Raw genomic sequence first — 15,195 nt, forward strand, 5'->3', positions numbered from 1 at the left:
GTTTTTTGTTTGTTTTTTTGCAACAGATGCCCACATCCCTACTTTCAGATTATCATCAAAGACCTGCAAGAGAAGAATATGAAAGTGACTTAGATGGTACAGAACCCATAAGACAAAACAGCTACATCGATCATTACATGTCCATATCGATGCCTGAGTACCATGACTCTGAGACAGTTGATAAAACTATGAGAGAATACTTCCCATTTGTCCGTCATATGATTCTCCTAGGTTTGGCTATAGGGAATATTCCGTTCACCAATCAACAAAATAAGACAAGCATTCAGAAGAGTCTTTGGCCAGCCCTTCTAGGAACCATATCTAGCCTGTGAGAAAGCAATTCAATGAAGTTCCTGACAAAATTTGGCCAACTGGTTTAGTACTATTCGCAAGCAGACATGATCTGCTTGCATGCACTGCTGGGACCAGGATCTGATGTTTGAGAAAGTATCCACTGACGGTCCTGCAGTAATACTTAGTTCAGTCCTCACCAGGCCAACATCTGTACGCAGAGGAGACCAGCCTGTTGATCTAGGTGACATTCTTGACTAAATCCAGCACTTTGTTGGTTCATTCACGTTGACACGAGTATGAGAACGGTGGCTGGGCTACGAAGGAGCAGTCACTGACATTCCCACAGCTTAATGGTGTGACAATCAACAGGCCGAGAGAAGATGCAGAGATGACTATAGCCTGTTGTTATCTAGCGACAAAGTTGGCATACTCCAGCAGTTTATTGGTTCACTTATCATGTTAATAAGTGGACGATACCTTCGCTGACTATAGCCTGTTTTTTATCCAGCAACATTCTTGACTTACTCCAGCAGTTTATTGGTTCACTTATCGTGTTAATAAGTGGACAATACCTTCGCTGACTATAGCCTGTTTTTTATCCAGCAACATTCTTGACTTACTCCAGCAGTTTATTGGTTCACTTAATCATGTTAATAAGCTGAGGATACCTTCGCTTGCTCTTCTAAGAAGAGTAGCTGGTCTATGAGGAAGCAATCGCTGACGTTCTTGACGTAATCCCGTAGCTTGCGCATGATCATGGTGTCATCCATGGTCTCCTTCATGTCACCAAACCTGGCTTCCTTCAAGAAGGCATAAGCGGTTTTGAAAGACTCCTTCCCAAACTTCTTCTCGCATTCACTGTAAGATGTCGGGTTTAAGGAAACTTGCTTGGAGAAATAAATCATTATAATAGTAGTAGTAAAAATTTGGACATTTTCTTCAATTAAAAAAAAAAATTCAAGTTCTATCAGGATAAGGCTTTGGAAATACCTCCAGAAATCATTAATTTGGAAATGCAACATACACACGTTCATGATTGGTCAATAAATAATGTGAGCACACAGCTTTTGTAGTTGTGCTACATTTTAAAAGCTGTGCAAATGGTTATCGGGACCTGGGCCCTGTCTTACAAAAAGTTGATATCAATCGTAACTAATTTGTGATTGATATCAATCACAACTATCTACATAAGAGAAGGGAGACTGCAAACTTGCGATTGATTGGAGGACATGCAATTGATTTGGATCAATCGCAACACTTTGTAAGGCAGGGCCAAGGAGTTCATACATTACCAATAATTTGGAGTTGTGAATGTAAGGTGCTATATCAAATATCTTTTGGATTGGATTGGATTGAATGTAATGTGACATTAAATGTGTCATTTTCCCCTTCATATTTGGCCTGATATAAGCTCACGCATGGCTGTTCCATTTGGACAATGATCAGAAACACTAAAATCTTAGATGTGGTCAGTAACAGATGGGCAAAATAGCTTGGACTTGGCCATATAGGAGTTTGATCTGGAGGGCGTTTCACAAAGCCTTTTTCAATGACAAATGACAAAAATCAGTGACAAATCTGCTGGTAACCAATCAGAAGCAAGGATTTCAGTAGCTTATAACAAAATCTTTCATATGTCACTGATGACAAGTTTTGGGAAACGCCCCCTGGTGATAAGTTTTGTCAAGGATACGCTCTGAGATTCTGTATCTTCTTGGCTCTGACGGAAGGTGAGAAGAAGCCCACTGTGTCGTCTGTGATGGTTGCATTTTGATCTGTTATGCATACAAAAATGGTAGTTAGTTTTGTATATACACACAATTTTGTATATTGTTTTTTGGTTCTCTGAGCATCTACTTTCAATCATTACAAGAACTCAAGATTGCTATCAGGGTAATGGGAATATAAGAGAGCGAAAAAAGAGACAATATACAGACAAAGAGGAGAAGAGAGAGAAAGGAAAAAAGAGAGGTGAGAAAAAAATTAGAGGAGAGAAAAAGAGGGGGGGGGGGAATGAGGAGAGAGGGAGGAGAGAGAGAGAGAGAGAGAGAGAGAGAGAGAGAGAGAGATATATATAGACAGAGAGAAAGAAAGACAGAAAGAGAGAGAGAGACAAAGACAAGAGATATATTTCCAATGCTTACCTGATGTTGTTTTTTCCAGCGCATCTTCCATGCAATCCATCAATGCTGAGAAGTCATCTTGACCATCCTGAAATAAGAGTAAAAGAAAGAAAGAAATAATAGAGTGAACCAAGCCTAGTCTGACAAATCTTGTAAGTAGGTGATGTATTTCAGTGGGAAAGAAGTTCAGAGAGTCAACTTAGTACAGTCATCAGGTATATACTCACTCAAATTTTTGATGTAGTCAGTGACATATTGGACAACACAAGTTGATTTGAAAGAATCATTAAGTACTTCCCTGCAATAAATGATTGGATTTCCTTGAATATGATAAAACATTCAACATTCATCCTACCTCTGGTTCTGAGCCTGAATCCGACTCAAAGTCCTCGTGCTGCGAGTAGAACGTCTCTGCTGCATCTGCATCGTCCGGTATCTCGGCTGCGATCTGCTCCAGCTGATTCCTCATCTCGTCCATCGACGTCATCCTCTCCATCTTCTTGATGGAGGGTGTCCTCCGCTCCTCTTCCGCTGGAGGAAGCGGGGACCGCACCACCGCTGCCGACTTGGTGGTGGTCCTCTTTGGAGGCGCGGCGGAGGGCGTGGCCGTCTTCTTAGGGCTGGCACTCTTTGGTTTTCCGTTGGTGGCTGCTTTCGATGATGGAGTTGTCCCGGCCTTGGGGTTAGAGTTCTGTTTGCTGACTGGCTGCTTCTTGACCGGTTGTTTCTTGACCGGTTGTTTCTTGACAGGGGCCTTCTTGTTTGAGGAGGATGGTGGGATACCGGGTGGGGTTGCATTGGCTATGTCGGGGTCATCCAGGTTGATGATTTTCTTCATAGGGGTAATGGGGCGGTCTGCTGATTTCGTCGGTGTTAGTGTGTTGTTGCCAGCTGTATAATCAATAGATAGAGACACATAGGATACATGTGAATGTATTCAATCTTTAAGTCGTTACGCATAATTCACATTGTGATATAACGTCTCTATGTGCTTCCAACGAGCTTTGGATATTATTATCCTGGTTTTAGCTCCAGCAACCATTACAAGCACACAGTGCATTTCAAGGAATAATAGTTGGTAACCCTACCTCTCCTGGGTGGAGGGTGGCAAATGTAGATTAATGTCTTGCTGCACCAGGAATCCAAACCCGTGCCATGTGATTCACTAAATAAAAACACCTCTCCGTCTGTTCATTGGGTGTAAACAAAAAAATATTGTATTGCCCTTTGCGACCGACCCCAAAATCTTGAAAAATGTTAAAAAATTCAAAAATATGTATTAAAGCATTCAAAACTGAGAAAGATCAGCCCAAAGAGGGAGAAGAAAAAAAAAGTATTAAAAAAAAAGATTTCTGACCGACCTACCCATGTTTTGGCACCTAAAGGGCAATACAACATCTTTTTTTGTAGACCTTGTAATATGAACCTACAATGACTCTGCATTGAATATCTATCAACGATGCACTTCCTTATGACCAAGGATATAGCACACTGAAGCATCTACTCAGTGCATAAAGACAGTCTTACAGAACATGAAAAACTGCATGATGAAATGGTTGAACATGACAAAAATGAAGGATGAAATGTTTGAAACAAACAGTCTTGCCATATATGTGCAGTACGTGTACTCTTCATCATGATTGAGTCAATTTCTCATCCATTTAATGATTCCAAAACCTCTCAGTATATACCAACCTCCAACTTACTACATAATCAACCTGTTCCAAAAAGCAGACAGTTTCATTCTCAATCTCCTCGCATGACCAGAATTCAACTGTATCTTTAAAAATAATTGAAAGAATTCTAGATTCAGTTCTTACCTTCTGCATATTGATTTGGCGATGACGCTGGTTTGATCGGCCTGTCGTCACTCGATGCATATCTCGGTGATGGTGTCCTAGCAGGAGCTATAGAATAAGAAAATAATAATAATAATAATAATTTTTGTTTTATGCTGAAATTTATACTAATCAAATTGAATTTGAGTACAAGGGATTATTTATCATTACTCAAAAATGACAGAATGATAGAATTTGAAAGGGAAAGAACAAGAAAAACAATTTGTTTCCTTTTTTTCCCGAAGAATTCTCTTATCTTTACATCATGGCTATTCAGATTTCTTTTCGCACAGTTTTTCATACTGTATCTTAGCGTAGCCTTTTCTATGCTTAGAAAGCCAATTCATTATTAAGAAAGGAGAATTTATATCATGACACCATGACTGCTTGATAATAATATTTAGAGGAAACTTGAATCGACAAGCTGCACTTCCTCACAAAAGCATCAAGTATCCAAAACCTTTCCTAAAGACCCGTTCACACAGAGGGGACGCATGGGGGACGCACGGCCGGTGCATTGAAAATCAGGAAAAGTAGTGAGCCCAACTTTTTTCAAGATTTGGGAGAAGCTAGCGAGCTGACACCGAATGCATAGCGTGTTGCTAGTGCGCTGCGCGTATACAGGTTGTGTGCTCCACGTATGTCTGGCGTTGGTCCAGCGCACTTGACGAACGAGTAACGAATGATGACGCACTGGCCAAAATTGCAAATTTCCAATGTGCTGGCCGTGCGTCCCTCATGCATCCCCTATGTGTGACTGGGCCTTAATCTAGGAATATAAAATCATTGGCCAGAAAAGATTGATGGAAACCCGGCATGGTATTAGTACAAAGTATGCTTTACAGTCATCTTAAGTGGGACTGCACTACTTGTAGCTACTTGCACCCTCTATACAGCCAACAACGCCTAAGCGGTACCCGTTGGTCCCCCATTGTCCCTTTTTTCTTATGTTAATTGAGAGCTGATCTGATGAGATAACCACCTGCCAGTGACCATGCAGGGAGGTCTAATCCAAACTAGAGAAGATAGGCTTTAAGATATCCTTAAAAAGAAAAACCGCATACATGTGCATACCTTCTCTGACTGTACCGAGATCCTCCCTCTCCCAATACCCGTCTTCACCCTGGTAGGCTGGGGTGCCGTCCTCGTAGTACACACTGATGTTGGGGGCCTGAGGGGGCATTGAACCTTTGAATGCTGGATCCATGTACACCTGAGGGTTGTCACGCACCCATGGAGGCATAGGCTGTGATGACATACAAACATGGAGGATGATACAGTCAAATATGCTTTAGTGACAACCTATCTTCAAAGACCACCTGTCTTCAAAGACCACCTGTCTTCAAAGACCACCTGTCTACAAAGACCACTTTTTGTGTATCCCTTGGGCGGTCGCTATAGACAGATTTGACTGTACATGTATTCAAAACTATGTTAGTAACCATAAAAGGGCTGGTTTGCCAGGACACATTCTTATAGATTTATTTGATTCCATCCTCAGCTTTTGTGGCTTTATGTTCTCTAGTTTTCAAAAATGTTATGATACCAAATAATACCAGTAATTACAGTAGCCAGGCTGAAGCCAGGTGTAGGAATACGATTGCTAGGCCCTCGGGAAGAAAAGCATTAATAATGATAAGGCTACCAACAGTAACTATGACCACATTATCAACATCATTATTATACATGGCCAGAACAAATAATTCCCATGCATATATTTTACATGTTGTCGCTATGAAGCCCAGATCTCCGCCTCCTCGGAATTTGATTCTTCAAATGCAAACAATGGAAGCAATTAAACAGTAGGCATTTTTTGTTTAAATCTTTTTTTTTTTTAATAATAAAAAAATAACAAGCACATGTTCACGCAATATTTAACATATCAACAAAGAATAGAAGTTTTTCTTAAAAATAGGAAGATGTTTTCCTTGAAAAGGAAACTGCAGTCTCACCTCTCCCCTTCCTCCTTGCCAAGCTGGTCTTTTCTGTGTACCCAACGTCTCTCTTATTATGTCTTTGCGTATCAGGTTCTGATGTAAGTTATTCCTTGCATGCATGCTGAAGAAAAGAAGAGTTCCAATGGTTAAAGTAAGAATGAACAAAGATGCTTGCAGGAATTTAGCAGTGAAAATTTTTTTAGTAAAACATTATGCCTCCGCCATAGGGTGATTTTACAAACCAAAACAAAAGCAATTTTTAGAAATCAAGTTTGATTTTAATCCATGAATAGGTTCTCAGAATATAGTGATTATGTTTACATACATAATGAGCCCTGTGACCTTTGAACTTGGATCTTGTGACCCCCAAATCTATCAGTTCATTAACTCTGCAACATACATACATGTTTTGAGTTTGATAGTAATGTTTAATGATAACGTGATCACAAGCTATATTTTTGCACAACATTGACCTTTGATGCCAAAATCTAATCAGTTCATTGGCTCTGCAAGATTCAGAAATGACCCAAGTTTGGCGGGAATCCATAGATTGGTTCTTGAGATAATGCGATCACGAAAACGGGACGGACAACCCCAAAAAATAATGCCTCCAGCTACTTTGTTGCGGAGGAATAAAAATGCTGCAATGGTAGTGACAAGAATTAGCAAATCCACTTTTCATTAATTACCTTAATTTCATTGCTTCTTGATCAGCTTTCTGCTGCTTCCTACGAAGCATCTTCTCTTTGGGGGTCAATCCCTGATAAGGATCTTTCTGCCCTTGCTGGGGCAACGGATAAGTCATCTCTGCTTCTCCTCCATACTCCTCCTCCTCCCCCTGCTTCTGCTCCTGCTCCTTCATCCGTAGTGACTCGTTCTGGAGGTCCTCATAGTGCGTCTTCTCCCGGTACATCTGGGCTATCTCCTGTGTGTCTTGGCTTAGCTTCTTGGAGTCCTCCTCCTGTTGGTCGCGGTACTCGGCCAACCTGTTCTTCATTTTCTGTTATTTAAAATAGAGATAAGGGACACAAAAAAGGAGAACTTTGCTTTATTCAAGCACAATTTTTCCAAGTATAATACTTAAAGCCCATCTGTACTAGTTTGGCCAGGGGGAATAAGGCCTCCCTGGAAGGTCACTGACAGGTGGTTATCTCATCATATAAGCTCTCAACACAGGAAAAAGAGGGTCATCGGGGACCAACAGGCACCGATTAGGCATTGTTTGCTACATAGGGGGCGCAAGTAGCTATAAGTTTTACAGTTGGGCTTTAAAACAATAATCTAATCAATACCTGGTCTGGTAGAGCAATATAAAACTTTATTTCTATGTACATGTATACATTAAAGTACAGGATATCTATCAAAAACCATTGCACTCTTGACCAACATTTCAAAATATATCATATACTGCATAGTAAAGCAAATGAATAACACATTGAAATAATAACATTAAACAGATACTTACCTCTATATGTCTTGTAACAAATGCAATCTTGGTAACTTCAGCTGCTGATGGTCTTTTGGAAGGATCTCTGTTAAGCATTCTAAAATGACAAAAACAAAGACACAACATCATTAAGTATCAAATTAATCATCATCTGACACATGGAACTAAAGGAGAAACATTGAAATATGACAATGGTTGCATTATTATTTAGCAGTGTGTTTGATCAAGATTATTGATCACGCTTGGTGCTGCTGCCCATTGATAGAGTCAAGATAGATGTATCTCTTCGCCAGTACAGAATTAGACTAATTAACAAGTCAAACATCATCCATTGTCTTGCCTGCACCCTACAATTTGCATTTTGGAATGAATACCACCGAACTGAATGTCTATGCCAAGTTTGATAGCACTCTGCCAATTAGGACTGGTCATTTCTCCATACAGGCCAAGCAACTGGCCACAGTACATCAGGCATCTGCACCAAAACGCTATACTCTTAAACCCTCCTTTTCAGCATACTCAAATCAATACTGAATAACTATCTATTTATAGCACAAGTATCAAAATGTCAAAATGTGATATTCTTGAGACAAAACCTTTGCAATACATGTTTGAACACATTAATCTTAAAAGCCATGTACTTACACACTAAGTATTTCTTGGATGTTCTTGTCATATTGGTTAGGTATTTCAGGGGTTTTCCCTTCCACAATCTTGTACATAACCCCCATCAAGGACTGCCCTTCAAAGGCGTGTTGTAAGGCACACAATTCATATAAAATACATGCAATTGACCTGTATGAAAAAAAGGAAAACAGAGAAAACACACAGAACACAATAAGCATTTGTCTAATAAAATAATTAACAATGGAAATTTATAGTGTTCATTAAACCAAAACATTTACATTTTCTGTGCTTGAAATGAAGGCTGAGAAAGTTAATACTGTAGTTAATAATAATAATGAACTGGTTCATTGGTTGTAGTGTATGAAAATGAAGGCCCCTTCATATAGACCGCGGGCCGAGGTGCATTTTCTTTTCATCTCGTGCCTCAAATTTGTATCTAGCTGTATTTTGGTCAACATGTTTAAAATATTTATTACAGTCACATCTGAAACTCGTCAGTAACAAAACTTGCACATTTTCTGAAAATATCAAAAAACAAAAAACAAATTTGAGACAATTTTTCACTTTCTACGGTAAGAATGACCAATCACAATACGTTGCTGATAGCATGATGTGTGGAGTGACTGGCTTTTGGCCAATCATATTCTTTGTTTTATGCGCACGCCTATGCGACTTTTACTGTGCACTGCGACTTTCACTGTGTACTATGGCGACTTCTGAGTCGTTTGATGCCAGTGAGACGGACAATTCTGAGGCTGGTGAATCCGCTTTCTGTTCCATACATGTCATCGATACTCAGAGCAAGATTATACCATTTAGTGATAAAAGCTATCAAAAGTGTAAGGAGTGTGCAGCTAAGTGGGTAATCGTGGAAGAGAGTTTAGAAAGTGAAGTTGCAGAGAAGTTGCAAGAACACGTACACGAAAGTGAAGGTGTGGGACAAGTCGGTCTTCAGTCATCGACAACAAGCAGGTAAGTTATCACCTAATATATTGGTATAGATCTAGATATCTAGGCCTGCATGAAATGAAAAGTGTTCACATTTTCCCCGAAATAAAAATTGCACTTGAAAAAAGAGCAGAAATTACAAATTTGGTCTAGAGTAGTAGAGAACAGACTAGATCTAGACCTCTCATCTACTATGTCTATGGTCCTGGATTACAGGATAGATTTTCTAGGTCTAGATCTACTACTACTAGACCCTGTCCCTACTACTACTGTCTAGACCCTCTACTTTTTTTCGTCTACAGATAAATTATAAAATAGTCTAATTCTTGACTCTTGCTTGTGTCAAGAAATTAAGCCATTTACATAGGCCTAACTACTTAAACTAGGTCCAGCAGTTCTTGTATTTTAGCAGATTGAACTTTAATAGAAATTATTTATTAGTCTACATCTCTCACATTTTCTTTTACTAGGGAGCACCATACTCGGCTTCGAGGATATCATGCTGAATGTTACCGACACTTTTGCAACGTAACGACAATCAGTAGAGCATTGACAAGACTTCAGAAGAAGAGAGGTAATAAACAATGATTAAATGCTGCTAAAATAATTTAAACAGTACAGTACAAAGACAAAGAAGAGAAGGAGAGTGTTTGATCTGTGCGTGTGTGAGGCAGTGCAAAAGAAGACACCGGTAGGTGCAATTGTGCAATAATTGTTCTGCATCTACACATTTAGATCTACTGGCGATTTCAAGTTCAGTGTCAAAAGCCACAACACTGAACTTGAAATGCGGCTGGTGTTGGAATTGACCTCGGAAAATATGTTGTTGAATGTTGTCTGCTGAACCGAGTATCATGGTTCGCTTTGACGATTTATTTGTTATTTCCCTATTCCCCAACACAAATCGCCTAGAGATTGGGAAATTTGTGATTTGAAGTTCGGTGTTGGTGTTGGTGATCTTAAGATCATGAACCAAATGATAACGTCACAGCAAAGTTAAGCGAAATCCAATTTACAGTCAAAATGTTTTACAAATCATCAGAGCTATATATGTGTCTATTTTCTAAAGATTAATAACATTTTCTCTTTTGATTTGAAAATACGATTTTAGATTTTACATCCTGTTTGATGAAATTTGAATGCCATTTCTCACTGATTTCACTTTCGTTGTATAGCCTTTTCGCTTGAAATCGTGAGTGGATCACATAAAAGGCGTGACATCACTCATAGACCGCGGGCCGAGGTGCATTTTCTTTTCATCTCGTGCCTCAAATTTGTATCTAGCTGTATTTTGGTCAACATGTTTAAAAATATTTATTACAGTCACATCTGAAACTCGTCAGTAACAAAACTTGCACATTTTCTGAAAATATCAAAAAACAAAAAACAAATTTGAGACAATTTTTCACTTTCTACGGTAAGAATGACCAATCACAATACGTTGCTGATAGCATGATGTGTGGAGTGACTGGCTTTTGGCCAATCATATTCTTTGTTTTATGCGCACGCCTATGCGACTTTTACTGTGCACTGCGACTTTCACTGTGTACTATGGCGACTTCTGAGTCGTTTGATGCCAGTGAGACGGACAATTCTGAGGCTGGTGAATCCGCTTTCTGTTCCATACATGTCATCGATACTCAGAGCAAGATTATACCATTTAGTGATAAAAGCTATCAAAAGTGTAAGGAGTGTGCAGCTAAGTGGGTAATCGTGGAAGAGAGTTTAGAAAGTGAAGTTGCAGAGAAGTTGCAAGAACACGTACACGAAAGTGAAGGTGTGGGACAAGTCGGTCTTCAGTCATCGACAACAAGCAGGTAAGTTATCACCTAATATATTGGTATAGATCTAGATATCTAGGCCTGCATGAAATGAAAAGTGTTCACATTTTCCCCGAAATAAAAATTGCACTTGAAAAAAGAGCAGAAATTACAAATTTGGTCTAGAGTAGTAGAGAACAGACTAGATCTAGACCTCTCATCTACTATGTCTATGGTCCTGGATTACAGGATAGATTTTCTAGGTCTAGATCTACTACTACTAGACCCTGTCCCTACTACTACTGTCTAGACCCTCTACTTTTTTTCGTCTACAGATAAATTATAAAATAGTCTAATTCTTGACTCTTGCTTGTGTCAAGAAATTAAGCCATTTACATAGGCCTAACTACTTAAACTAGGTCCAGCAGTTCTTGTATTTTAGCAGATTGAACTTTAATAGAAATTATTTATTAGTCTACATCTCTCACATTTTCTTTTACTAGGGAGCACCATACTCGGCTTCGAGGATATCATGCTGAATGTTACCGACACTTTTGCAACGTAACGACAATCAGTAGAGCATTGACAAGACTTCAGAAGAAGAGAGGTAATAAACAATGATTAAATGCTGCTAAAATAATTTAAACAGTACAGTACAAAGACAAAGAAGAGAAGGAGAGTGTTTGATCTGTGCGTGTGTGAGGCAGTGCAAAAGAAGACACCGGTAGGTGCAATTGTGCAATAATTGTTCTGCATCTACACATTTAGATCTACTGGCGATTTCAAGTTCAGTGTCAAAAGCCACAACACTGAACTTGAAATGCGGCTGGTGTTGGAATTGACCTCGGAAAATATGTTGTTGAATGTTGTCTGCTGAACCGAGTATCATGGTTCGCTTTGACGATTTATTTGTTATTTCCCTATTCCCCAACACAAATCGCCTAGAGATTGGGAAATTTGTGATTTGAAGTTCGGTGTTGGTGTTGGTGATCTTAAGATCATGAACCAAATGATAACGTCACAGCAAAGTTAAGCGAAATCCAATTTACAGTCAAAATGTTTTACAAATCATCAGAGCTATATATGTGTCTATTTTCTAAAGATTAATAACATTTTCTCTTTTGATTTGAAAATACGATTTTAGATTTTACATCCTGTTTGATGAAATTTGAATGCCATTTCTCACTGATTTCACTTTCGTTGTATAGCCTTTTCGCTTGAAATCGTGAGTGGATCACATAAAAGGCGTGACATCACTCAGTATTGAGCTATTTCTCAAGTACAGTCAGTGTTGGAGCTTGGTTCAGCAGCTTGATCCACACTTTCAACACCAACACCACATTGAGTTATATATTCAGAAAATCAGAATGATTTTGATAAAATTGGTTTTAATCAGTATTTTTTCCCCTGTCTGTTCCTTTCTTCCTTCTCTTTTTCTTGTTAAACCCACAGATGCTGAGAAGACATCTACAGAAGATCCAGAGGAAGTGTCAGCAAGTGAGGATGCCCCTGCACCCAAGAGACTGCTGCGGTCGAGAGTATCCCATGAAAATCAACCCTCTACCAGCCATGACTTTGATAAGCCGCATGTATTGCCAGTCCATTGCATTATCTGCAAAGGAGCTAAGTATATCCGCGAACAGTCTTCTGGTAAACGGAAGGTAGAAAAATTAATTCTTTGTGAAAGAAAAGATGGGGGGCATCTGTTAGAGGCCGCTTTATTAAAGCAAGATGAACAATTGCTTTTACACATACGTGGGAAAGATCTTGTTGCAATAGAAGTAAGGTACCATAAATCGTGCTATTACAGGTATACAAAAGTTGTGAAGAGATGTAATACTTATAAACAGGATACTCAGCAAACAGTAATATATGATAAGTCATACTCTAGTTTCTGCAAAAAGGTAATTGAGGAAAGGATAATGAAAAATAAGGAGATCCTTAGGCTGACTAAGCTAAGAAATTCAAATTTTCCTATTGTCAGAAATCTGTAGGTTTATTATTCCTGATTTGCTAATTTGAAGAAAACCTGTTGTCTCACTTCTCCATTGCAGTAAAATATACATGCACATGTATATTGTGATGACAAGAGTTTGTAGCATTGTAACATCAATACGCCAATACCTATATGATAGTTATCCTTCCATGCAAAAACAGGGTAAAGATATGAATATACCAATTTCTGTTCAAACACAGTTGTTTGGGACAACTAAGGTCACACTTGTATGATGTTGTATTTTACTGTTCATGTGATTTATATGAAAACTTTAGAGATTGATGAGGCTTAAAAATTTATAACCACTTTGAATATATAGTCATTTACAGTATTTGTGAGGTAAATGTATATACTTCCAGCAAAATGTTTTTGATGCCCAAGTCTAGTAGTGGTTTATTGACTGCACTGCACATTCAATTGTTTATGGTACATAGTCATTTAGACAAACATAACATGAATCCATTGTTACCATGTTTCACTCAGGTGTACATGTACATGTAAATGGGTACCCATCTAACCAGAGCAGTACATATTTTGTTGCTAGGTATTACTACATGCAGGTAAAGAGAAGTGTCATAAAGCATAACAAGTGCTCTATAAACAGGAACCAATATTTTATTTTGAAAATTCCTGATACATGTTGAGTAATGGTCATTCCCTTTGTCATTCTGGAAAGTATTTGTTCTTCATGTATTTTTTTTTCATCATGACTTGACACTGAAAGTTGTTTCTCAATATGTTAATGTAAGGGAAGAAAATACTTGTAGATGTCGGGAGATAAATGTGTTTTTTGCCTCTATTCACTGCTAAATAAATACATTGTACCATTGTAGGTATAGATTTGAACTGGACATGTAAGTATTTTGTTCCATTGTGAAAAAATATTCTAATTGTGCACTATCGGAGGATTGAGATTAAGTAGTTCACAATTTTGTAAATACCATGATTAGTAATTGAAATGTATTCACGTTTAAGTTTATGTTTTATGCTGTACAAATGTGGGTATCTGGCAATTCTTGTTTTTGTCATCAACGTAATGGAGGGAAAATATTGTTAAAAATATAATTAAATCATCAAATCATCAAAGGCAAGTAGCAAGGAAGTTGATTTATGTCTGGTTTCCATGCCTTGTATGAATCAATGATGGATTTTCTCCCTCTAACAGTACACAATGATATTGAACATTTGAAAGTCATTGTATGAATTAATTCTCTGTATTGCTAGTACAGTAGACTTATACTTGTTCAAAATCTGTTGGGGCAGTTTAATAGATTTGGTATTAAGGAATGAGTTTGATCATTGTTATGAAAAAAACAAAAACAAAACTGCCTGGAAATTTCCTTTAAGAGCCAGAAAAGTGTACCTCATCATGAATACAATTTATTTTTCTTACAATGAATCTACTTCATACTATGCATTACGTCTACTGCCCCCCCCCCACCCCATTGTCAAAACTTCCTGTGATTTTGCAATGTATTTGAGATACATGTAGTTAAAAGATGATTAAAAATATTGATTGAATATGGAAATTTTGGCTTATCTATCTTGACACCTGTTCAAATTGTGTTTTAATGTAAATTAATTTATTGGATTGTTTGTGTGTGTGTGTATGCACTGTATATATATATATATATAGAGAGAGAGAGAGAGAGAGAGAGAGAGAGAGAGGGGGGGGCAGACATACAGCCAGAGAGAGAGAGAGGGTGAAGTTTTCAGTATAAGTGTGGGGGGTGCTATATTTGTGATGGGATACCGAAGGATGGTTCAAGTTGTGTAGTAAGTGATGAATACTGGTAGTCAAAATGCATTGAAACCATGATTATACTCATTAAAAGATGTGCATCCTCATGTGCACACATTGATATCCCCCCAAACAAATAAAAACAAAAATGAATAAATACATAAATAAAAGTACCACAGTCTACCAAAGTCCCCATTATCTCCTGACCCCCCCCCCCCCCTCTTTTCCACTTCTCTCCCCTCTCTATTAATCTCTCTCTTTATGTATCTCTATTTATTTTCAAGATTGTTTTTGTTTGTTGTTTAACCAAAGGGGGAAGTCCATCCTGAATAGAAGCAGAAAAAAGTTACATTGTGGAGTTGTCGAGTTGTGTTTCATTAATCACACCTTCAAAAATTGATAACTTGCTTACTTTCAAAACTTGCTGAAAACTTTCACTGTCGTCTTCCTTTCATTTTTCTGACTTTATTTAAACTAAAATATT

The 15,195-nt window shown here is 38.3% G+C and overlaps 2 protein-coding genes across 3 annotated transcripts; one reads left to right on the forward strand and one right to left on the reverse strand.

The window, feature by feature from the left end:
• Positions 1-19: 19 nt before the first annotated feature.
• On the reverse strand, positions 20-8,484 carry LOC588047 (serine/threonine-protein kinase Nek11). The gene is made up of 10 exons (XM_030975609.1): positions 8,285-8,484; positions 7,658-7,736; positions 6,882-7,192; positions 6,208-6,313; positions 5,330-5,501; positions 4,238-4,324; positions 2,773-3,308; positions 2,439-2,505; positions 1,988-2,069; positions 20-1,152 (listed from the first exon to the last, which is right to left on the reverse strand). Exons 1-10 carry the CDS (start codon positions 8,482-8,484, stop codon positions 945-947), a joined length of 1,848 nt encoding a protein of 615 aa, XP_030831469.1. The 3' UTR covers positions 20-944.
• Positions 8,485-8,730: 246 nt separating this feature from the next.
• On the forward strand, positions 8,731-14,499 carry LOC582083. 2 transcript variants are annotated; one of them, XM_030975715.1, is made up of 3 exons: positions 8,731-9,238; positions 9,685-9,788; positions 12,427-14,499. In XM_030975715.1, the coding sequence occupies exons 1-3, from the start codon at positions 8,874-8,876 to the stop codon at positions 12,966-12,968; spliced, it is 1,011 nt and encodes a 336-aa protein (XP_030831575.1). In that variant the 5' UTR covers positions 8,731-8,873; the 3' UTR covers positions 12,969-14,499. The 2 variants fall into 2 exon arrangements, with proteins under 2 accessions (XP_030831575.1, XP_011673646.2); XM_011675344.2 differs by lacking the exons at positions 8,731-9,238; positions 9,685-9,788 and adding exons at positions 10,440-11,031; positions 11,478-11,581.
• The last annotated feature ends 696 nt before the right edge of the window (positions 14,500-15,195 follow it).

Source organism: Strongylocentrotus purpuratus, unplaced genomic scaffold (genome assembly GCF_000002235.5).
Source record: "Strongylocentrotus purpuratus isolate Spur 01 unplaced genomic scaffold, Spur_5.0 spur5_scaffold_8, whole genome shotgun sequence".
Taxonomy (NCBI): Eukaryota; Metazoa; Echinodermata; class Echinoidea; order Camarodonta; family Strongylocentrotidae; genus Strongylocentrotus; species Strongylocentrotus purpuratus.